The 26,650-nt window shown below is 34.5% G+C and overlaps 1 protein-coding gene across 1 annotated transcript; it reads left to right on the top strand.

The window, feature by feature from the left end:
* The first annotated feature begins 628 nt into the window (after positions 1–628).
* Positions 629–24,811, top strand: LOC133188063 (protein mono-ADP-ribosyltransferase PARP14-like). The gene is made up of 20 exons (XM_061323451.1): positions 629–781; positions 1,130–1,348; positions 5,577–5,870; positions 6,482–6,583; positions 6,960–7,087; positions 7,183–7,282; positions 9,100–9,273; positions 9,601–9,912; positions 10,137–10,256; positions 11,789–11,917; positions 12,594–12,821; positions 13,163–14,751; positions 18,840–18,984; positions 19,287–19,512; positions 20,492–20,742; positions 20,898–21,106; positions 21,243–21,639; positions 22,414–22,577; positions 23,939–24,119; positions 24,478–24,811. The coding sequence occupies exons 1-20, from the start codon at positions 682–684 to the stop codon at positions 24,768–24,770; spliced, it is 5,361 nt and encodes a 1,786-aa protein (XP_061179435.1). The 5' UTR covers positions 629–681; the 3' UTR covers positions 24,771–24,811.
* Positions 24,812–26,650: the final 1,839 nt, after the last annotated feature.

The following is a 26,650-nucleotide window of genomic DNA, read 5'->3' as shown; positions in this document are numbered from 1 at the left end:
ACACCGGAAACGATATTCATTTTTGGCAGGTTACTGTCGTAAACTGTGGTAAATGTCGAAACATAAAAAAAATGCACGTTAAGACATAAAAACATTAATCTAAAGTTTATTTAGCATTTTATTGATACTTTAAAGTATTTAAGAAATTTTCTTGAAGTCCTTTCAATGTCGCAAAATCTCTACTTTCGTTTTATTTTCGGGGATCTTCGAGATGTAGGGCACTAAGTAACAGTAACAATCTTTATGGAATGAACATAATTTGCAGTAGGCCTAGTGGTAAAAGTAAGAATTTATTGATATTACAAAATTGAGTTTATTTATGTATTGTTTGCGCTCTAAAAAGAACCATGCACATTTTAGTCTTCCACTCATTTTCCATGTTTTCTGTTACCCTCACAACATACAATATTACAAATGGATGTATATATTTCCATCCAAATGATATGCACAGAGTATCTAGTCTCCATAACAATAAACACATTTTAATTATATAAATTATCATGTTTAAATTCATAAAATTGTTTTTTTTTTCACTGCAATTGTTACTGCAGTTAATTGATATAATACATGTACAAGTATGAACACTGTATCTGCTTATTTACAAATTTGAAATTATTGACAGTGGCAGGTCAGATCGTTGACCTGGGACATTCCCCCTCCCTTGGGTGGCAGTCCATTTGTATGCCGATTCCCCAAGACTATGAGCTCAACAACTTCCTACAGAAACTGGCCGATGAGGTCACAGAAGAGGATCTTCGCAAGCTAAAAGCTCTACTCCATGGTTTGTTTGAAATTTGGAAATTTAGAATGCACATGTAGCTGTCATCCTGAATACAAAAGCAGATGACTAAAAAAAAAAAAACTTGTGATACCAAAATCCTATTTAAAAAAGTTCTGAAATATTTTAAACCTGGCTTTATATGATGCATTGTGTTTACTTACAATCATGACAAATTTAGTTTGATATTATGTCATACCAATGTAAGCATATTTCAGTGAAATTTTGAACATCCCAACATTTTCTGATTGTCTTGTCACCTCTCTCATAGCAAATCACAATTGTTAATAGAAAATTTCTTATATTTACAGTTAATTTCTTTGTTATTTATCTTCAACAAACTACCTGTAGGTGATGGAGGACTCCAGAGGCGAACCTCGGCCAGCATTGAATCAGCTGTGGATTACTTTACAGTACTGAAGGAGAGACTTTATCTGAACAGGGAGAACTTAATCTTCTTGCAAGCTTGTCTGTGGAATATAGGTCGCCGTGACCTACATAGGAAATGTGTAGAATTTGCCAAGTCTTCAGAAAAAATTCTTCATTTCTACTGTCCAAAGGAGACACCAGGTAAACTTTTGAATTTATTGTGAAGAGAGAACAGAGTATTTACTGGAGAAATTATTTGGATATTTTAATCGTAGAGTTAATCTGGAAGTTAGGAATTGAAAGTCATTAATAATGTAAGGGCTAATTATTTGTTTTACTTGTCTTTATCTTTAAGCTGAGATATATTATTTCAAAACATTACCTTCTTTGATTGTATTGTAATTTTTAAGCGCTAAGCGCAGTGCAAAGCGCTTTGTCATCTTAAATCTACTTCCGTTCGCGATCCATCGCCACTAAGCAAGTTAGATAACTCCACTGGGTTTTCTAAAAATATGCAACTGGAAATCCCCGACGCTCTTTCGGCTTTTTTGGTGTAATACTGCGTTATGTGCAGTTCTGATAATAGGAGTCAATTAGTAAGGTAAAGAGTATGCATGTACATTGTACGAAAATCCACTGTTAGTAGATAGGGGCGGTTCTTATCTCTATACATTGTAGTTCATTTAAAATCGTGTCGGCACATACCACTTGTGTACCAGGTAGCTAACAATTGCTACATCTATGGCGCAGATACCTTTAAAACGGTTAATTATATGTCATGTACATATAATGTGGTGATTGAATAAGTACATACTTTTAAAACTCAGATGGGATTTTAATAAGTATTTAAAACTCAAACTGGAATTAAGTTATTTATTAGAAAATTTCGCATAAAATTGATTTACAATGTACCTACATATGTACGTTATATATAATTTATATCCATATTAATTTATATTTCTTCTTCTAGACCCTTATTTCAGACAATGTAACTAAAAACAAGTCTTCCTATTATCACCCTTGCACCATGCAGAGAGCTATCAATGAAGTTGATTTTCGCATTTCAGTGTCAATTAGTAACAGACTGGAATGCATTCATGAACTGTCTTTACTTGTGTTGAATTCTATACTTGTAATATGGGTAAAAAAATATGATGTAAATAATTCGTAAAGAAAGTAGGGCTGAGATGATACAACTTTTTCTATATCGATACGTATCATGATATTTGAGCCACGATACGATATGTATCACGATATGTTGAATTGGTTATAAAATCTTTTTTGGTATTAAAATGAACAAAACATTTCCTCACAAATAAGAATAATTTTTTCAAAGAAGTTGTATATCTAATTTAAAACAAAATTATTATACACAAGTTGTGTTATCTTTTATGTACATGTACATAATTGAAGAAATATCTCTATTTAATGTACTACCGTTTACAAACGTCCATTACAGTACTTTAGAAAAGATATATAAAACTGGCGTTACGTGCAGAAGTTGATTACGTTTATCAAGGTATTTTTAATAATCGATATTCAAACTTAGCATCTGTAGAAAAAAATATTGATAATCTCGAAGATGGCTTGTGTTTACGAATGTCCTTAATACTTTGTTTGAGTAAGCTTGCAGTTGATTTTATAGTAACCCTGTGTAATGAATATACGGGAAATATACGGGGTTAATATATTTGAACATTTTTAATGACGATGCTGAACACTTCTGTCATATCATATGAGCTTCAATAATTATAATATATGGCTAAATAAAACAACTGTAGATCAAAATTTGCTCAGCCAATGAAGTCACAGGCCAAAGAGAAGGCAAATTAAAATAGGAGGTCTCAGCATAAAATTACCCATCCATTTTTTTATTGGGTAAATTACATTTAAATATATTTTTTTCTTTAATCAATTACTGCTTTTAAAACAATAAACCAAAATATAATTTAAATTTTTTTTTCTTTGCTGTTACATTTGAAACAAGAATGTGCATATATACAGTGTACATGCTTAGAGAGTGCTTTTTGAGATGTGATTCAATTATCCGGACGATTCATTTATCCGGACGATTTCGTTGGGGACAGAGGCGTCCGGATAAACGAGGCGCCACTGTATTTCATATTTATATTTAGCATATTTATTTTATATATTAAACCCAAAATGTTAAGTAAACAAAGAAAAACATAAGTCAGAATTTTATTTGCGATATTTCGATATTTTTTCATATGTATCGATATGCGTATCGTCCTCACACCGAATCGATATTATCGATATCTCGATATATCGTCCAAACCTTAAAAGAAAGGCAGTTTGTGGCTGTACGTACACGTAGGGAACGTGCAGGCTGTGTTTTCAACGAATCCACTTAGATAGGAAAACTAATTTCTCGGAAATATTGATGACAAATATTGTGCTTTAAAATTGTGTGTGCAGTGCGCAAGATCTGGTGGAAAATGCTAAAACCTTAATTAAACGTTCTTAGCAATGGACAGGAATAGTGATGATGAAATGTTAAGCATACTTGTGTTAGGAACCTAGGAAGAAATAGTTTAGGTAAAGGTGTGCATGTGTTGCTGATTTGTCTGCTAAGCGACTTAATTAGGACTAAGTAAAAACAGAATAAAACAATGTTGCATACCTTCATAAACATGATAAAGATTTATTCATACTTGAGATTAATATAATGTCTTTCTTTCTTGGGCTGTTGAATTATTTATCATGGAATTAGCAGAAAAATTACGGGTCAATTATTTTCAGTACTAGTATTCCTTTTTAACACACCAGTGCTGTGGATATTTTTTCCCTCTCAACATGTTTTGCGTGGTAGTTAATTTCATACATAAACAAGTAAAGATTGGTGTAAAGTATCAAATATCCGTAAAAAAAAAAAATACTGAAGCATTTAAGTATTTCAACAAGAGTCCAAAAATTACTTTTGGGGTTTTAATGGCATATTTTTATTCCTAAGAAGAAAAGTATAAAAAATTTTATTTTAAAAAAAGTAAAATTTACAAATCAGATACATATATTGTAGATCAACAGAAAAGACTAATTTTTTGATGCAAATACATTATAAATCATGTACATGTAATGCTGCACTGCGCGATGAATGTGAAGTGTAAAAAATGTATAATGCACAGCTGTAGCATATTCAAAACAAAATGAAATATATAGTCTAAGTTTTATTTATCATTTATAAATACCGGACGCTCGTAGTGATTGTGTAAATATCTTACACACTCCATTAATGTATTTCTTGTAAAATCCTTTGTATAGATTCTTAAATTTAAAAATCGCTCATGAATATGAAAAAAAAAAAGATATACTAAAAAACAATTAAGTGAGAATACTAGTATTCGATAGTTTTTACATCTTTAATTTATAACTTTAATAAAATATGTTATCAATAAGGAAATATTTTATCGACGCAATAAAAAATAACATTTTTATCTTTTTGGAGCACTTTCTAAAATTAATTCACAATCACAAACAGCCATCTTCAATTTGAGACACTCGTGAACATGGAATGAATTATTAAAAATTATCACCAGAACATTTTAGCTATCAGTGTTGCACATTAATGAGAGGAATATCAGCAACATTTTCAAGTGTTCAAAATTATTTAAAAATATACATTTTCCAGCAAATGTATAGCTACATTTATAGTCTAAATTTGGTTGGAAAACTCGTCGACCACCCACCCCCACCTCCAATGAATTGCGATTTATACGCAAACCTACCTCTTATAGACTCCTATAAGGCGATGGAGAACGAAAATATTTTTACATGTTCTTTTTTATCGTTTCTTTCTTTTTTTTTATTAGGTTTGAGAAATACATTACTGTTTGGACTAAATATCTGTTATTTAATTTTTATATATTGTTTTTTTTTTTTATAGAAACGGAGAATCTCGAACCTTCAAATGTTTCCCCGTCTGGTTTGAAAAGGCGGATATAAATTTTATTTTAAATTAAGTGAATATGTATCGAAGAACTGTGCTCGCCCCAGCGCGGTTACACTGTCAACATAATACTTCTTCCAATACAACAGGCAATTTAAATTCAAAATAATTCTCATGAATTTAAAACATTGCTTAGCGCTTCCCAGTACTTTCAGTACTCTGATTTGTTTTGTTTGTTTTTTTGGGGGGGAGGGGAGGGGGTGTAGGTCTTTTTAAGATATAAAAAAAATGGGTAAATTTGGGTATTAAAGTTAAAAGTTAAGACAAATTTTAAGGTGATATTGACAAACTAATTTTCTAAAAGAAAATTCAACGCAGACACTTTTCTTCCCAAAAATGCAAAGACTGAAAATGAAAATTTTACAACACTAATTATCATTCATTCTAGACAGTTGTAGCACCAGTTAAGCATGACAAGATCATCCTTTTCATGAAGGAAAATGCACTTTTTGTAAATTTTGATAGAGAATGGATATCAATTCATCAAGTTCCATGTGGCAGGGGGTCTGGACACATTTCAGCGACTGCAGCTGGAGCATGTCCGTCGGACCGTGGCACAGTTGATGGGGTGTTTGGCCGAGCATGTATTTGTGGCAGGAATTGAGCCCTCTAACAGCTTGGTGGTGACACTAATGGTGCTAGCCTCCTATGTTGATCTGCTGCCCTGTGCTGACAAACATGAGCTGGTTTTACTTAGAGCTGTAGATGTGGATAAAATTATCATCAAAGAGACTGTTGAGATTGAGATCCCTTGCTATGGTAATTTATTCTATCTGTTTTGTTGTCTCATTTTTCTTTTATCTCATATTCCCAGGTATGGAACAAAGTTTTTGTACCTGCTACAAAAACTTTAACATGATCGCTATCTGGAAAATTTGGGTCAGATCTAGCATCTGAAGCATGTAAAGTAGTATGCATCCCAAGATGCATTATCATTGCAAGTTTGGACCAGATAGGGCTTATAGGTACTTGGGAATGGCCTTGCTCCAAAAACCTTATCCTGGCATCATTCATCCAAAAATATAGGTCTCATCAATCATCAGATGCAGGCCTGGTAGTGTCCATCCCTAGATGCATCATCCATGCAAGTTTAGTGCAGGAAGGGCTTATAAGTGGGAATGGACCTGCTCCAAAAACTATAACCTGGTCACTCATCTGGAAAATGTAGGTCAGATGCAGCATTCAAAGCATATCTGATAGTTCCTGTTCCCAGATGCATCATCCATGCAAAGTTTGGTCCAGGAAGGGCTTGCATGTTTTTGGGAATGGACCTGTGCCCAAAATTTTCATCTTATTTATTATATCAAAGTTATGGTCCATACATTTCATAGATTTATTGAGCTTCGATGCTATTTTTATGATCCATACAGGTGGTTACCACGCCAGTGAAATTCGTAACATACTTAGGAGAATGAAAGACCTGGAGAGACAGTTAGATTCAACACAACAAGCATTACTGGAGGCAGAGAAGGGTAAGTTTACATAAAGATTCAGCACAACCAGCATTACTGGAGGCAGAGAAGGGTAAATTTACATAAAGATTCACCACAATAAGCATTACTGGAGACAGGAAAGGTTAAGTTTAATGCATTCAGTGTTGACTTAAACTGATTTAAACATATACTATTACATACATGTTCTACATGTATATAGTAATTGATTCTGCCCAGCAGTGGATATAGTGGAGTATTTATGCTGTTTGTCTCCATATTCTCTGCATATATTGAAAAACATTTCTACATATTTCTAAAAGTTGAATTGGCAGTCTTAGAAATGATCAAAATATTGATTGAGACCAAACATTTCTTAGTGTCTCTGAAAATAAAAAGAAAATCATTTTTCTGACAGAGAGAAGAAAACTATTCCAGAGCTCCATGGCAAGGAAACCTCCAAATTCTCCAATTGTTCCTGGAACACGAGATCTTTCATTCCTCTCATCAACCCCAACGAAGAGTCCAGGAACCCAGACAGCCCGGGTAGGGGTTATGTAACGTGTAATTATGCAGTCAGTTTTTTCAGAATATTCATGCTGAAGTCAATCCCACAGAAAGAAGTAACTTTGTTTTTATAGGTGGCATTTGTGGTGGGATCTGACACAGAAGAGCAAACTAAGGAGGAGACAACTGTGTTGTATGCGTCTCAAATGAGCATTGAGAAAGGAAGTGATATGGGTGAGTATCCTATCCATGATAGTTTGATTGAAAATTAGATATTTGAAACTTTTTAGATTACAATCTACAAGATACTGTAAAATTACTTATTTTCGTGGGGTCAAATTTTCATGGTTTAACAATAATATATTGGTTTGTGGGGATTTCATGGTTGAAGAATTGTTGAGTTGTTATATATTTGAATTTTAATACATTATGTACTTTGTTGAGGACATAAATTTGTGAGTCTTTTCATACCTAGAAAATAAGAAAAATTAACCCTCCCCCCTCCACATAAAAATAAAAATTAATGATTTCACAGTATGCTAACCCAGAAGGAACAACATACATGATGAAGAACTGCAAGAAAGTATGTTGATCCCCCCCCCCCCCCCCCCCAAAAAAAAAAAAATTATAAACAAACAAATAAGAACTAAAAAATTCATACCAATTTTTCATTGCTGTAAATGCAGACTCTGTCACATGATCTGGCAAATGGGGTGAAATGTTATGCAAAGCAGAAATACCTCATATTCTCCAAATAAGATTGCATACCCTTGTACTCAGCTACCCAAGTCATATTCAATCTGACAAATATTAGTCCATTCCTGTGACCTATTGAATTGACAAATACATGTACATGTATACCAGTATTCATTGTATTTAAAGTTGAGCCAGATAGCTAGACAATGAAGATAGGTCATCAATAAACTATGGAGTTAATTTTACTAATAATAGAATAGGAAAAGATTTTACATATGAACAAAATTGTTTTTTGCCAAAACCACAAAATATGATCTGCAAATAAATTAAAGAAAAAAAAACAAATCATGGTCCCAGGGGGTAGGGTGGGGACACAGTAGGTGATCAATGTTTTACATAGGCATATTTAGGGAAAAAATCTTTAAAAAACTTCTCATTTCATTCATGATCCTGGGAGTTAGGGTGGGGCCACAATAGGCAATCAAAGTTTTACATGTGAATATATAGGAAAAAATCCTTAAAATCTTATCAAGAAAAGTCATGATTATAGTCATATTAATATGAAAGCATCTTTATAGGCAGTGTAAATTCATGTTTGTTCCAATTATGACCCCCAAGGGTAGGGTGGGGCCACAAAAAGCGATCAAAATTTTACATGATAATATAGAGGAGAAAATTTTTAAAAATCTTCTCAAGAACAGCAAAGCCATGATTAGTCATATTAGTATGCAAGCATTCTGAAGTCATAAATGTAGATTCAAGTTGTTTGGCCCCCTGAGGAAGGATGGAGCCACAATAGGAAATGAAAGTTTTACTGCATGTAAGAATATTTTGTTAAATTTCTGCTGAAGAACAGCAGTGCCATAGTGACTCAGGTGAGCATTAAATTGTGGCCTCTTAAATTTTTTTTTCTATGTTTGAAATCTTCCCTGGGAGTAAATTTTTGTTTGTGTTTAATTGTAATTCACCCCCTACATTGCAATTACAGTGTTAGATTTTTTTTCTCAACATACAGTGTATTACAGTTTGGTGCCAGGGTTGGAGCCCTGGTTTCAACACACTTTACTACAATTTGTTTACAATTATATTCTGCATTCTTAAAATAGATGATTTTCTCACAATTTTATTAATACATAATTTCTTTTTTCACACCCTTATTAGAGGGGTAACTCTGTTATCTTCTTTCAATGTACATTTTTACCAGATATCAATAAGTTCAATATGCAATGTTAGATCATACAAGCACTCACATTTTTAATGTCTAAGTACCCTTGGTGTCTTTTGGAATGAATACAATATGTAGATGTGTTAGATTTTTGCAGGATGTGATAGAATTTATATTGATTCTCCTTCAGAACAGGAAGGCTACACCCACTCAATAAAGGTCAGCAATCTGCCCCCAGATGCTGTTGATGAGGAACTAAGAGAATATTTTGAGAGGAGGAGAGAACATGGAGGGGGACCAGTTAAGGATGTGACCTTGACCAGCCAGTCAGGGGAGGCAATTGTCAGCTTCCAGGACCCTGGAAGTAAGTAAAACATACAGAAGATAGATATCATCGTGTTCAGCTTCAAATTAATCCATGCAACTTCTCAAAATACATTTTAATACACTTGTTACATGTACTTCAAACAGGCCAGTCTCTTTTTCAAAAATTAATACATCTGAAAAGCTCATTGTAAGACTGTACAACTTTAAAATCATGTCCTGCAGGTCTTCAATATTCACTTTTATATTTTAATAGACGATCGTAAACAATAAATGACTTACCACAAAAATGACATTTAATAGACGATCGTAAATAATAAATAATTTACCACAAAAATGACAGTGTCACTGTTCTGCTTACTGTCAGCTGTGACAAGACTGCTGCAGAGTGAACCACTGCTTTTCAAAACACACTACATCAAAGTGGAGCCTTATGTCCCAATGGATGACAGCAGACTCAGTCTAAGTGGACTCGCTGAACCTCAACCAACCAGTGAAGCAGAACAGAGCCTGACAGTGACCTTAGAGGTCAGTGGGTTCAAACCAGAAACAAGGGAGGAAACCCTGGAAGATTACTTTGAGAATGAGAAGAGTGGTGGGAGGGCAGAGAGTGTTTGTCTGCCAGTCAGGGTGGAGGCTGATAAAAGTGTGGCATACGTCAAGCTGAGGGACAGAAATGGTCAGTTAAACATAAAATGACCACCATTTTGATTTTATTTATGAACCCTGTTTAGTTCAAAGCACCATTGCTAAGAGCTGGTAAATACTTAATAAAATTACAAAATTACAGAAAATACAAAAACATGTGAATGTGAAAATGTAACTGATAATAAAGTGTTGATATCTAGAAGTGCATATATCTAGTACGGAATCAACTGTAAAATAAATGTTCTGGTTTTACAGTGGCAAAGAATGTACTAAAAAAGAAGGACCACATTTTGGATGGGGTCAAGTTGGAGGTCAAGATGTGTGACCAGAGGGATGTTGAGCCCAAATTTTATAAAAATAAAGTCTTTGTTACAGGTCAGAAATTTTAAAAATATTTTATGTATTAACGATAAATGTGTACCGACATGTTTTCATTTAAATTTCCATCAAGTCTTCAATTAAGAATTAAATTACCTGGCCATGTACTGTTATCTAAAAAGAAAGTAATGTACATGCATGTGCATTGTACTTATTTAAATACATGTATTTGTAATAGATAAATCCAGGTAAAAGATGCAAGTTTATTTTTATATATGCCAAAACTGATTAAAACCTTTGTATATGAACAGAGAAGAGAAGATATACATGTATGTATTTAGATAAGGCAATATGGGTACAGTCCACAAAATGATTTCCCATAGACAAAAATGTCAATGTTCTATCACAGTGATGTCCCCAGTCAGTGACCTACAAATGAAGAACATCAAGTTGTCTTTCCTTAGTTAAAATCTTCCAGTGGCATATCAGACTCCTTCTCCTGCAAAATGAATCTGTGTAAATCCCCAAAAATTGAAGTTTGTGCAAACCCCCAAAAATTAAAGTTTGCGTACCCCCCCCCCCCCAAATTAAAGTTTGTGTAAACCCCCAAAAGTTTCATGATTCATACTAGTGTCATCTTAAAGCACGAAATAATTCTAGTATTTATGATATGTATGCCCCCCTTCGAAGAAGGGAGGGCATATTGCTTTGCTGCTGTCTGTCAGTGGATCTGTCGGTCTGTCTGTTGTTCCACCAACAGTTTCCGTTCATTTTCTTTGCAGAGGTTGCACTTACTGAAATGAAATTTGGTATACAGATTTATCATAAGAATATCTAGATCAAGTTGTGTATAGGGTACAATCAAGCAATTTTCGACAGAGTTATGCCCCTTGGACTTAGAAATATTCCAATTATTTGCAGTTTCCGTTCATTTTCTTCGCAGAGGTTGCACATACTGAAATGAAATTTGGTATACTGGTTTACAGATTTATCATAAGAATATCTAGGTCAAGTTTTGTTTTGGGTATGATCGATCAATTTTTGACAGAGTTATGCCCCTTGGACTTTGAAAAATTCCAATTATTTGCAGTTTCCATTCATTTTCTTTGCAGAGGTCGCACATACATGTACTGAAATGAAATTTGATATACATGCAGATTTACCATAAGAATATTTAGGTCAAGGTCTGTTTTGGGTAGAATCAAGCAATTTTTGACAGAGTTATGCCCCTTGGACTTAGAAAAATTCCAATTTTTTTTTTGGGGGGGGGGGGGGGGGGCATAAGCATTTCACAAACATCTCTTGTTGCTAAGGTATTTCTTTACAGGAAATATTCCTCTTCAAACATAATGCTTATCCGAGAACAATTTCAACCTTTTTTTCTATTGAATCTGCAAATGTACATGTTGATTATATTTGCACTATTTTACATTCTTCCTATACCAATTCTAAAAAATATTAAAAGGCAGTACCGGGCCATTTGCAATGTATTACTCTGACACTGTTGTTATTTTATCTGTAAAAATGATTGCCCAGATTTTATAAAAATGGTGATGTACATGTATATTAAATGTTGTGTTTAATCATAGGTATTGATCCCAAGACAACACAAGATGGTCTGGAGAACTATCTGTCGAATCGTGCTAATGCCAGAGTATGTGACACAGTAAGGGGGGAAGATGAATCTAAGGCTGTAGTTACCTTTGCATCAGATATATGTGTGTATACAAAGTCTCGCTGCTTAGCTCTTATGCTGAAATGTGTATATAAATTAAATTGGTTATACATATTACCAGAGAGGTGATCAGTGTAAAATTTAATTTTAAATTGTGTGGAACACTTTTCATTTAAAATTTACCTTTAATTACTTAATAACCAACTGAAGATAGGGTTTTTTTTCCTCTTTGTAGCTGTTTCTGGCTGTCAAGTCAAAATTATACATTTTGACAATAAAGTACATATAACACATTTCAGTTTCAAAACCCTTGTATTATTAATTTTAGAAATCAGTACTTTCATTTGGATACAAAAAATTAGATATTGAGATTAGATACTATGCATTGAAAATATATGAAGTACCGGTAATATGAATTATTATAAGTTATAAAAAGTAATGTGAGCTGAAAAAGGTTGTTGTACATATGTATTAAAGTTGACTTTATAATCATGTGCTACTAGTCTTTGTGAGTTCCTTGATAAAGGAGCAGAATAAAAGTTTATTACTTTAAAAAATATACAAAAACTATAAGACATTGAAAGAAAATAATTCTCAAAAGAGCTCATCATTTAAATGTTTAAATGATTACAAAAGACAATAGCTGTGAATGGAAGAAATTTTGGTTGTCAGTATGCACTGTTTGTAATTTCTTTTTTGTCTTACCTTAATATTCACAGATATCAAGAAACTTCAAGAGATGTGCAGAACTAAAACTCTTGATGGAAATAATCTAACTGTGGAGAATGTCAAGGTCAATGGCAGTGTCCTTGTAAGGAACGTCCTTGACACGACGACAGAAGATTGTCTAGGCATGCACTTCCAGTATCGCGTAAATGGAGGAAAAATCAGGAAAATTCAAAAGCAAGGGGAGGACTCCTTTCTTGTGTGGTTCTCTAATGCCACAGGTAATACAGATGTGAAATGCAAAATCATCGTTTGTTGTTTTTGTTGAGGACAACCTTCTTAAGGTTCATCCACCCTCTGATAAGAGAGATAACTCTCACAGACATATATGACTATTATTCCTTAGTTTATAAAATTGTCAAGTTAAAAGAACATTCTTGTCAAACTTTGCCCAGCAAGGTATGCTGAAAGTGTATGCATTTTAATTATAAATATGATATTTTTTGGATAGTAAATAGTGTATTAAAAAGCAAAATTTTCTTATGTGTGAAATTAGGGATGATGAACCTTCATTTTACCATTGTACTTTTTGGTTTTCAGACATTTTCTTCTTTGTTTACAGTTGCTGGGGATGTTTGTAGTCGTTACCATAGTGTTGATGGACAGGAACTGGAGGTGTCCTTGTACTACGAATGTTTGGGAGTATCTCGCAACTCACAACTGGAAATGACATTTGATACTCCCCATGACTTCGCATTTGACCCAAGGGACATGAATAAATTATCCTATCTTGCATCTTCTCCTCAGGCAAAAAATAAATTAAAATCACAGTTAGAGCCACTGTATGCCACAGCAGATATTCAAACTGAGGGAAAATTTAAAAATATTTCCCTACATTGCACTCTTGCTTATGATGTTCCAGAATGTAGACAAAAGTCCAGGAAATGGATGAAAAAAGTCACCAAAAAGATGGAAGAATTTTTCCATAGCATAGTGGTGGAAACTTTAAATCCTTTAAAGGAAGTTTGGGCAGAGGTAGAGCAGAAGAAAGAAGAATTTGAAAAAGAGGCTGAGGGATCTGTTATTATTGTTCCAAACTTTGATTCTTTGGAGGTTAGGGTTATAGGATGGAAAGAAGATGTTTCCATTGTAATGGAAAAACTAAGGAGTTTTATCAAGAAAGCCAATGAAAAATTGGAGAAAATCAAAAATGAAATAACAGAAGTGTTCAGTATATCAAAACCTCTGAGCATAAAAGTCTTGAAAGAGGTAGGATTCATTGAGAAATGCCTCAAGGATTTTCCACGCTGTCAAGTAAATATTACTGAAGACAAATTAAAAGTTGAATTTGTAGGTTTTCCAACTGATGTTTACAGGGCCAAATGTGCTATGTTAGAGCTTTTACATGGAAGAAGTAGAGTTCCAGTTGGGCCTTTCTCTAAACACAGGCTGGAGTTTTTGGAATCCCCCAAAATTTTTGGCTATTTAGCAGAGAAAATGAAAGAGAAAGGTTTGAAGGGATTTTATGAGATCAGAAAAGATCGATACATTGAAGTTAATGCTGAGACCGATGAAAAAGCTGTGAACACAGCCCAATTCATCAAAAGCTTCATCATTGAGACACCACGTAAAGTGACAAGTTTTGACAAACCTCTTCTTCGGTCCAGTAAATTTAAATCTGAAGTGGAAAAAATTCAGTCAGACTATAGTGGTTTAGTCAAGGTCATTCCTGATGCTGAAAACCTGGTAATTAGGACCTTAGTTGTGTCGGAAGTGGAGAAAATTGTGCTCGAGTTGATAGATAAATTTCTCAATGAGAATATCATGGTTGGAGAAGCCTTGAGAATTCCTTCAGCCATGTCAAGGTATATCAAGATGTTCTGCCTAGATGACCTTGAAAATATAGAGTCAAGATTCAAAGAAAATTATCATGTGCAGATTTACTGTATCCCATCGGCTGTGTGTGTTACAGCTGTTGAAGCTGGACTGTCTGAGGTGGAGAGAGAGGTCATGAACATGATTCAGAAAATTGTGAGAATAACTGAAACTATGAAGCGTCCTAGTGTAGTGAAGTATCTAAAGTCAGAGAGTTCCACGTCCAAGGCAGATTATATAGAGCAGGAGTTCCAGTGTGTCATCACAGCTGACACAGAGGAGGTCTTCAACATGCCAATCCAGACACAAAATTCACGGGAAAATGACATGTATCAGGTATATAATTACACATGTAAACAATTTTTTATGCATATTAAAAATGTATTCATTATTGGGAGGGTTGTCTTTTCAGCTCACCTGAGCTGAAAGTTCAAGTGAGCTTTTCTGATCACATTTAGTCTGGCATCCAACTGTCCGTCCGTCTGTAAATTTTTCACATTTTTGATTTCTTCCCAAGAACCATGGGGGCAATTTCAACCAAACTTGCCACAAAGTATCCTTAGGTGAAGGGGATTCAAGTTTGTTCAAATAAAGGGCAACACCTTCTTTCAAGGGGAGATAATTAAGAAGTAGTGAAAATTCATTTTCTCAAGAACCACTGGACCAGAAGAGTTGAAACTTATATGAAAGCATGAAGTAGAGATCCAAGTTTGTTCAACTCATTACCCCCAGATGAAGGGTGGGGCCATTTTTAGGTCACCTGAGTCACTCAGGTGACCTATTGCTATCCGTTCTCGTCTGTCGGCGTGCGTCGTGCGTTAACATTTGAACATTTTTAGCTTCTTCTCTGAAACCGCTTAACCAATTTCAACCAAATTTGGCATATAGCATCTATAGGTGAAGGGGAACAAAAATTGTGAATTTCATGGTCCCTGCCCCCCTGGGGCCTGAGGGGTGGGGCTAAAACCACCAAAAATAATGCAATCTTTAAAAATCTTCTTCTTTACTCCTGGACATCAAGCACTCAAACTGTTGGCATCATTGTAATAAGCATTGAGCCCTCTACCAAAATTGTGAAATTCATGGCCCCAGGGTCAGGGGTTCTGGCCCCAGGGTGGGGCTATATAGATCATATAGTGAAAGTGCATTATTTCTTTGAAAATCTTCTTCTCTGCTCCTGGGTATTAAATAAGGTAATTAAGTACATAGTTATGAAGAGCAAGAGTGCCTCTTCCAAAATTGTGAAATTCATGGCCCCAGGGTCAGGGGTTCTGGTGTTAGGGCGGGGCTCTATAGATTATATAGTGAAAATGCATTTATTTTTTGAAAATCTTCTTCTCTGCTCCTGGGTATTAAATAAACTAACTAAGTACATAGTTATGATGAGCAAGAGTGCCTTTTCAAAAATTGTGAAATTCATGGCCCCAGGGTCAGGGGTTCTGGCCCCAGGATGGGGCTATATAGATCATATAGTGAAAGTGCATTATTTCTTTGAAAATCTTCTTCTCTGCTCCTGGGTATTAAATAAGGTAACTAAGTACATAGTTATGATGAGCAAGAGTGCCTCTTCCAAAATTGTGAAATTCATGGCCCCAGGGTCAGGGGTTCTGGTGTTAGGGCGGGGCTCCATTGATTATATAGTGAAAATGCATTAATTCTTTGAAAATCTTCTTCTCTGCTCCTGGGTGTTAAATAAGGTAACTAAGTATATAGTTATGATGAGCAAGAGTGCCTCTTTCAAAATTGTGAATTTCATGGCCCCAGGGTCGGGGGTTCTGGTGTTAGGGCTGGGCTCTATCAACTATCTAGTGAAAATGCATTAATTCTTTGTAAATCTTCTCTGCTCCTGGGTATTAAATTAAGTAACTAAGTACATAGTTATGATGAGCAAGAGAGCCTCTTCCCACATTGTGAATTTCATGGCCCCAGGGTCAGGGGTTCTGGTGTTAGGGCGGGGCTCTATGGACTATATAGTGAAAATGCATTAATTCTTTGAAAATCTTCTCCTCTGCTCCTGGGCATTAAGGTGATAAACTAAGTACATAGTTATGATGAGGAGGTGGGCCCCTTCCAGAATTGTGAATTTCATGGCCCCAGGGTCAGGGGTTCTGGTGTTAGGGTGGGGCTCTATTGATTATATAGTGAAAATGCATTGATTCTTTGAAAATCTTCTTCTCTGCTCCTGGGTATTATTTAAACAAACCAAGTGCATGGTTATGATGCATAAGGATGCCTTTTAAAAAATTGTGAATTTCATGGCCCCAGGGTCAGGGGTTCTGGTGTTAGGGTGGGGCTCTATTGATTATATAGTGAAAATGCATTGATTCTTTGAAAATCTTCTTCTCTGCTACTGGAGATTATTTAAACAAACTAAGTGCATGGTTATGATGCATAAGGATGCCTTTTTAAAAATTGTGAATTTCATGGCCCCAGGGTCAGGGGTTCCGGTGTTAGGGCGGGGCTCTATTGATTATATAGTGAAAATGCATTGATTCTATGAAAATCTTCTTCTTTGCTACTGGAGATTATTTAAACAAACTAAGTGCATGATTATGATAGGCAAGGATGCCTCTTCCAAAATTTTTAAATACATGGCCTCAGTTTTGGGGGTTCTTGAGGAGGGGGGGGGGAGGGGGGCTCTATTGATTATATAGTGAAAATGCATTAATTCTATTAATTAATCATTAACTAATCCTGTCTGCTCCTTAGTGTTGAGCCGATAAATAAATTGCTTAGCTATGATGAAGATGGGAGCTTCGAACAGAATTTTTAAATCTTGTGGTCCTAGGGTCAGGGGTTCTGGCATAACGAGGAAGGGGGGGGGGGGGCTTTTGATAATATAGTGGAAAAGTGTTAATTCTTTGAAGTCCATAGTTATGATGATGAGGGTAACTCTTCCAAATTTGTAAATTTCTTGACCTTTGGTCTTGGGTTCTGGTGTTAGGGTAAGGCTTTGTTGAATCTGTAGTGAAAATGCATTGTACCTGTGAAATTCTTCTCTGCTTCTGGGCATATCGAAAGCAAACTGAGTAAAAGTTTAAATGATATAAGTAAGCATATTTCTACCAGATTTTTGAACATCTGGACAATTTGTCTAAGCATTCTGGTCCTGGACAGGGCTCTATTAATTTGTATTCTACTGAGAGAAGTTATTCCCCTTTTCCATTCACCTTTGATAATTAATCACTGTAAATAATGTATTTGAAAGATTAATAGAATAAGATAATTATGCAAGAATGTTTATCGTATAATTCAAAAAGTACTTTCTTAGTTTTAATAATCAGGCAGACCTGTAAGTAATAGATAAATAAAAATGAGACAAAAATAACTTATCTTATTAAAAATTCTTCAAAGACCATAAGAGAGGTCTATGCTAGAGGTCTTAATATGGGTTTAAAAATAGTACAGAAGCGCTAATAGTTTGTTAATAGTCTGCATGGGGATAATATTAAGTGGGGGACAGATTAGAACTTAAGTTATGAGTTTATACTGAATACTAGACTAATTATTTTGTTGATCCTGATCTTCCTACTTCTCTTGCTTTAGGGCAACAAAGCTTCATCTGTCAGTGTATTTAACTTCTAAATTGTTGTATTATACTCAGGTGACCGTTAAGGACCTTGGGCCTCTTGTTAAAAAAATTGTTTAGTTGCCCTCTCCCGGCTGACTGGCTTTAAGTGGCCCGACTCAATTTTTTTTTTAACCTCCATGAAACAATTGTTTTTTTTATGCATTCTGGAAAACAGATTTTAAAAATTCAGCATTCATATGAATTTTTCTATGAAAAAAAATTTCATACCTACGTACCGACCCAAAATCCTGAGTCGGGAGAGGGCAAACAAACAATATTTTAAAGTTAGCCTGGGTCACAATAGGTGATCAAAGTTTTACATTGCAATATATAGAAAAAAAAAATCTTTAAAAATCTTCTTAAGAATAACATGATTAGTCATATTGATATAGAAGAATCATCTGGTAGTGTAGACTCAAGTATGTTCAAATCATGACCCCCTGGGGGTAGGGTGGGACCACAATGGATGATCAAAGTTTTTCATAGGAATATGTAGGAAAAATCTCCAGAACAGCAAAGGCATGATTAGTCATATTATATGAAGCATCCTCAGGTAGTGTAGATTGAAGTTTTTTTTTCAAATCATGACTCCCAGGGTCACAATAGGCAATCAAAATTTAACATAGGGATAGATACATGTACATAGGGGAAAAAATCTGCTGCTGAAGAACAGCAGGGGCCATTATGACTCAGGTGTGTGTTGTGGCCCATGGGCATCTTGTTTTCACATGTATTTGAATTTTCTTAAGAAGTACAGCTTCACTTTTTTCCAATTTTATGTGTAGATATTAAACACAACGTTATCATACAGAATTTTTGTTGCCTTTGAAAATAACTTCTACTCTGACTTCAGATGGCATCTTGTGAGATGAATTATGGGAGAAAAGTAGTAGTTGTCAAACATGATCTGACTGACATGGATGTGGATGTTATAGTGAATGCTGCTGACAATCGACTGAAGTTAGAGGGAGGTCTAGCCCTAGTTATAGGGCAAAAAGGTTTGTCATATGATTGAAATAGATATTTGAATATGTTGTGCTTTATGTAAATTAGATTAATTACTGGAGCATTGAATCTTGGGAGTGGCATCCTCAATATTTGAATTGATGTTTTAATGGAAGAGTGAAAAATAACAGTGCAGATCAAAATATTTTATTAAAGAAACATTGTTGTTATTGAGAAAACTTTTTTCAGGTACAATATACTAGTGAGAAGAACTTTCAGTGGCAATTTACCATATATGACTTTAACACAAAGATGATACATGTATGTTTTACAAAATTATTTCTCATTTTTACAGGTGGAGATAAGATGCGCAAAGTCTGTCATGATTTCATCCAAGAGAAGGGACCCCTGAGTTATGGGGAGATTTTCTGCTGTACAGCCTCAGGGTCATTGAAATGTGGGGCCGTTATCCACGCTGTCGGTCCAGTCTGGCAGGATGGGTCCCACCAGGAGGCAGAGCTTCTCCGAGAGGTTATACTTAGCTCTCTGGAGGAGTGTGACAAACCTGGCAATCAGTTTCAGTAAGTATCCTTTCTAGCTCACCTGAGTCACTAAGGTGACCTAGGTGTTGCAATCTGTTTTTGTCTGTCATTACCTGTCGTCCATTTTCCTACTGGACCAATTTCATCCAATTTTGGTATATAGCATCTTTGGGCAAAGGGGAACAAAAATTGTGAATTTCAAGGGGCCTGAACTTTGGGGGCAAACCGTCAAAATTAATGCAATTCTCAAAAATCCTCTTCTTTATTTTTAGACATCAAGCAGTCAAACTGTTGCCATTATTATAATAAGCATTTAGCCCTCTGCCAAAATTGTGAAATAAATGGCCCCAGGATCTGGGATTCTGTTGTTAGGGTGGGGTCTTCGATCATATAGTGAGAATGTATTAATTTGTTAAAAATCTTCTTCTCTGCTCTGCATATTTAGTAGACAAACTTAGTGCATGGTTTTAATGAAAAAGGTTTCTTTCTTTCAAAATGTGAATGACTTACAGTTGAACTTTGGTATCTCGAACATGGATATCTCGTATACCATGGATATGGCGAAGTATTTTGAAGTCCCAACTGCTTATTCCTTATTAAGTATTTTACCCTGGATATCTCAAATACTGGGTTATCTTGAAAGTATTTTCTTGGTCCCTTTGAGTTTGAGATAACGAGGTTTGACTGTATTTTATTTTACAAAATCTGATTCACCAAATCAGATCTAATTTTTTGTTAAAAGAATATGCTGAAAGCTGAGTTATTCACTCATTTATATCATATATATTCTAAACAGCAAGCACCTCTTGACTTTTTTCAAAGGGCAGGGTATAGTAAAGACCAAATTTGTCCAGTATTTGATATATTTATACACTACTGATATTTGAAAATATCAAATGAAGCTGGGTTTAAAACTTGCATTGATTTTCACTTGCAGTATACACAGAGAGTGATATACAGTGCATGTATTCCAACTGAAGATATTTCATAAAAAAACTTTCATGGGTTTTATTTACAGTTCAGTAGCTATTCCTGCCATCAGTACTGGGGTGTTTAACTATCCCAGGGAGAAGGCCACACAGGTTATTGTGGAAACCATAAGGGACTACTTCCTGGAGCATCAGGACTCCGTTATACAGGAAGTTCACCTCTGTGACATCAAAACTCTGGTTGTTGAGGCATTTACAGCTGCTCTGAAAAATACCTTTAAGAATGTTGTGGAGGGTGAAAGTTCAGGGCGTGCATGGAAAAGGCTCAAACAGCCTGCAGGTATTATGTTTAGTGCAAAGTGGAAAATATGTTTTGATATTCATGATTGATTTATTTTACAAAATTTTCAATTTTCTTTTACAACAACTGACTCACTTTTAATGTTTTCATCCAATAAATTTCTTTTCAACAATCTGTTGGTCTTAATGATTTAGAAAAAACATCTTTTGAGATGGAATACACTTTTGGGAATTCCCTGGACAAACGGGAACCAACAGAAAGCTCGGTGGAGCTGACCTTTTATGGGCACAACATTGACCAACTGCAGTCGGCCTACCAGAATTTTCTGGACAAAGCTGATAAGGATGATTATGTACGTAAGGATAACAATGACCCCATGCTGAAAGATCTGAAAGAAAAGCAGGTAATGGAACAGACAAGTGTATTAGAAGTACTTGTATGTGTACACTGATCTGTTCCAAATTAACAAGTTTGCTAAAAATGTCATATATATAGAGAGAGAAACTACTATATCTTATTTATCTTATTCTCTTTGACAGAAAACAAAACTGTATAATAAAGCAAAGGAACTTGGGGTTCATCTTGACTTTGGCAAGCTGCGTGTGGGTCGGATCAAATTACATGGGCTCAAAGAAGATGTTTATGAAATGGAAGAGGCCATTCAAAAGTTGCTACGGAAACACAGCACACAGCAGAAGGAGGAGCGTGAACGGGATTACTTCCAGGCCGTGGTTAAGTGGAGGATGGTTTACGATGACGGACAGGAAGTGGAGTGCACACCGCAACTCAACATGAAGCTGGAAGAATACTTTAGACAGCAGGAGAGGAGAATCCATTTTTCGATGGGGGATGAACAATTGACTGCTGATTTTTCCAAGATGACACTTTATGATTGCTATAGAACTTGTAAACTTGATCGCATTTCCAAAACAGAAGGTATTTTTAGATCAGCTCTGTCTCCATAAAGTTTTGAGCATATTTAATGTTTCTCTCTGGAAGTGTACAAACAATTGTAACTATGGTACATGTACATATATATAGCATCATTTGGAAAATATTAACATGGATAGAGAATTTTAAGGTGGTTTACGTTTTAGAGAGTATAAAATATACTATTGACAATCAGGTGACAGTTAAAGGCCCATAGACCTTGTGAGCTGTTTTTAAAATGTAAAAGCTTAGAAAGTTTTGAAAATGATAAATTTAAGAACCCTCTATACACCGCACACTAAAGAGTTCCAATTTCATGGTATTTTTATGCAGTTAGAGTGATCTGCCCTTAGATGTAAAATGAAATAAATTGAAATCTAAATTTATTATCCAATTTGTAATGAATTCCAACATTGTAAGCATTTCATTTTGTCTAGTTAAATTAATTGAAGGCCTTATTTGCGTGTATTTTTGCCATTCAAGTAAGAAACAGTGACTTCAGTTTACCAACAATTCATTGTCTTTGAATATTTTTCCTGGGGATAAATGGCAGGTACCCTATGTTGAAAATTAAATAAATAAACTCCAAATTTATATCATTATATGATTTAATATTCTCAGAGTCTAAAAAACAATTTTCATTGGTGTATAGAGGGTCCTTAAATGATTTAGTAATAAGAAATACTCAAAATAATCTGTTAAATGAATATTTAAATGAAATATGTATCCTTGTACATGTTGTATGAGATAAATATTTATTATTTTGTGTCATTTTTATAGGAAAAATGACTACAGCTTTACCTTCCAATTGGTCCCCAATGAGTGAGGAGGATAATCTGATTACGATTCCTCTGAGTAAAAACAAACAGGAATACATTAATGTTCTGAGTAAACTCAAGTCTGAGTCCCAGGACAAGATCAACATTAACTGGCCCAGTGTAGTGGTAAGTATACATATAGGTAATCAAGGTATTCTGAGTAAACTCAAGTCTGAGTCCCAGGACAAGATCAACATTAACTGGCCCAGTGTAGTGGTAAGTATAAACATAGGTAATCAAGGTATTCTGAGTAAACTCAAGTCTGAGTCACAGGACAAGATCAACATTAACTGGCCCAGTGTAGTGGTAAGTATAAACATTGGTAATCAAGGTATTCCGAGTACACTCAAGACTGAGTCACAGAATAGATCATCATTAACTGACCCAGTGTAGTGGCAAGTATAAACAGGTAATCATGGTAAACGAATAAACAGGCAACAAAATTAATGCCCTGTTCACACGGAGAGTTTAATTCGCAGTAAATTAATGCGAAGTAAAATAATGCGAACTAAAATAATACGAACTAAATTGCATTCACACGGCAGCTAATGCGAAGTAAACTAATGCGAATTAAAATTTTATTTCTACAGTAAGGCTATTCAGTAAGGCTATTATGACGTCATTTTCAAACCACGTCACCTTATGCGGAGCAGACCCATATGACGTTCTGTCATAGTGTCTATACACATTTCAGTGATTAACATAATTTTTCTTTGTTTTCCACTAAAAAATAGCATAATTACCTATATCTGACCACCGACATGTGGCATGTGACTTAATTGTGCCATTACGCATGTGTCGAAATTTAATTCGAATTAGCTTCGCTTAGCGTTCACACGGAGCTATTAATGTGAAGTAATTTAATGCGCAGTAAATTAATTCGAATTAAACTAATTCGCATTAAATTCCCCGTGTGAACGCGGTTCAAATTTAATTCGCAGTAACTTACGTTTAATTCGAATTAAACTCTCCGTGTGAACAGGGCATAATATTGTCCTTGGTAAATAGTGTAGTGACCTTGGAACAAGTTCTAACTCAAATATCAGAGTAAAAAATTTCAAATAATTGTTTAAATTTCTTGTATTTTGTCTGTTTATCCCCTTTGGCTATTATCATTCATATGGAATATACAGAGTTTCCTTTTTTAAAATGTTTGTAATTATCTTGAATTTAGTTTCTTATTTCTAATTTAATGAACATTGGCAAGATGGGAAATTTTGTGAATTCCTTTGAGATGAGCACTATCTCAATGATATCTATAGTAAATTAGTTTAACTGCAAGATTCATATTGAATTCACATTAAAATAAAAATAGGTCACATCCAGTAACCAGACTCATATATATATATTTATTACATTTTCAATAATGAAATACTGTTATTTCTTGGTTACTGATATATCAGTCAGAGAAAAAATGAGTGTATAGATAATTCTAGGCAGGGATACAATCATTACAGATGTTTTAATATGAGTTTTGTTATAAACAGGTTGAGAGGGTACAGAACCAAACTCTGTTCCGGCAGTATGTAGCTAGGAAAGAGTCCATGGAGAATCAGCCCCAGGCTAGTTCGGCCCCAGTCGAGAGAGAACTATGGCACACAGTAGACATAGATGCTACATTTATCATTAACTCTGAAGGATTCAACAGGAACATATGTAACAGAAAATGTAAGACAAGTGTTTGTTGTATACTAAATTACTTAATTTTTAGGCAAGCATTTGCAGTAACAAAGTTAACAGTTTATAATTTATAAAGAAATGTTCTTTAAATGTTAGAAATAAATATCCCTTTTAATTAAACAAATGATGTTTAGTTATAATGTATTAATTATAGTGTTTCTTATGATTCATGTCTCCGGTTAGAAATATAAAATTTTAATTTGATCTGGAATAATATGGGAAAATAGTGCAATATTCCTGTTACATGTACTATTTAAACTCAAAGAAATCATTGGTTTTTAACCTGAAATCCAGGACAGATAAACAAATTTGATATCAACAGTTCATTTATTTCTTCTTGATACAGCTAAGAGCCTTGGACAGGGTGTATATTTTGATGTGTCTCTGGTCCACAGTCTAGAGGAGACAGACCTACAGACTAAGGGAAGACAGAGGATAGTGTACCTCTGTCGGGTTTTGACGGGTACCTTCACAAAAGGGTCGCCCAGTCTCATTGTCCCTCCAGAGAACAAGAGTGGTGGATCCATACTTCAGTGCTATGATTCAGTGGTGGATGACACCGATTCTCCACAGACGTTTGTGATATTTAGGGATTCTCAGGCTTATCCTAAATATATGATCAAATTTTCCTTGTCTTAATACATAATAATGAAATTAGAATGAGAAACTTGAACAACAGTTTTTTTTTTTCTGTTGCAAAAATTCATTAATGCAATTCAGTTCGTTAAGTATGATGTATTTCCATCTTCATATTTTTTCCATGATCAAATTTTGACTATAGCAGTTATTGTCTGAATTTCATTTATATGATCTAGTTAATTTCAAGAGAAACAGCTACAGTTGAACTTCAGTATTTCAAACACTGACATCTCGAATACCATGTCCATGGATATGTCGGAGTGATTTGGAAGTCCCATCCACTTATTCTCTAAGTATTTTACCTTCGATATCTCGAACCATCAGGTATCTTGAATCTTTTTCTCGGTCCCATCAATTTGAGATAACAAGGTTTGACTGTATTTAAGAATACTTTACCTGGTACATCCTATTAAATGAACCTTAAAGGGTATGAAATCAGAAGGAAATTGAATTTAAATGCTTAGGTGCCTTTGCACGTACTTCTCAAATTGGTTGATATACATGTACATGTATGTATTGAATAATTATATAATACATTATATATGTTGGCACAGCATTTATTTTTTTAAATTGTGATGCTGGAAGGCATTGATTGTTGTTAAAATATGTGATACTAGAAATTATTTTTATTTAAGATTTTGTGTTGTAGATAATTAAGAAAAATAAGCTTTATATGACAGCTAGTCAAGTACACCAGAAACTTTTCCCTGACTGTCTTACTGTCTGGTGTCAGATTTTATTGGCCAGGGCAGAGGTCATGTCAGTTTTATATTTCTTTATGTTTGAATTAGTGTGAAATCAGTATGTCTCATAGAGATTTAATTTTCATTTGTACTAGCTCCTAACCAACCGGCCAGTAGCTACATATTACATAATGAGTCATTTGTCCTCAAAATTATGTTCCGAGGAACCTGTAAACCTTTAGCAATCAAAGAAAATACCCCCCCCCCCCCAAAAAAAAAAAAATAAATAAATAATAGGTAAATAAATAAATGGATAAATAAATAAATAATGGTTCCAGAGTCACAATTTTTTTGTTGTATATTTTGTTTGAAACAGATTTGTAGTAACTCTTGAGTTAAACAGGACATTAAAAATTACAAAAATGGGGAAGTAAATTGACATTATAAATGTTGATACACTTTTTTTTCATTGTGTGAATCTTCACTGTAAAGAGAAAAATTTTTCAAAAGCCTGTCCCTATAATTTCTATTAGATTATGATTTATAGAAATGAAATTGCATGTTTTACAATAGAATGCAGTTTAAATGCTTGAATACCGGTAGCAGGAAAATTATTGCAGTTAACATTTGCCATTGGGAGATTGAATACAATTCATGTAACTAAGCAGTCACACATGTAAGCAAGCAATCACACACTCTGATAGTCAATCATTCCTAAAAGTTAAAAATTATAAAATAGGCCAGTATATGTACAGACTCATTAAAAAAAAAGGCAGCCATGAACAGCCATAATTACAAATACATGTAACCTGCATGAACCAAACATGTATGCATAATTTTTACAGTAGTGTTATGTACACAATATGACAAACTTCATTGCACATGCAAACATGCAATTTTATTTGTGCTAAATGATCTCTCACCAAATTTTAACTTTTTTTGACAACACCAATTGAAGTAAACTTGCTAGCAGCACAAACACTTGTAGAAGGTAAATTCTGACATCTTGTACAATTCTTCTCAGAGTTCATTTTTTTAAACTGAAAAAGTATTATTTCCTATGATATTCTTCATTTATGGGGTATTTCATGTATTTATCACATGATCACTCCTCTATACAGTGGATATAGCTCATAGAATATTGTTTTCATATCCACAGTTGTGACGTCACAATGGTTTTTGCGTGAATTTGATCAT

Source organism: Saccostrea echinata, unplaced genomic scaffold (assembly GCF_033153115.1).
Source record: "Saccostrea echinata isolate AGI-Se365-2 ecotype Australia unplaced genomic scaffold, CSIRO_AGI_Sech_v1 ptg000015l, whole genome shotgun sequence".
Taxonomy (NCBI): Eukaryota; Metazoa; Mollusca; class Bivalvia; order Ostreida; family Ostreidae; genus Saccostrea; species Saccostrea echinata.
This window is presented reverse-complemented; position numbering and strand designations above follow the sequence as displayed.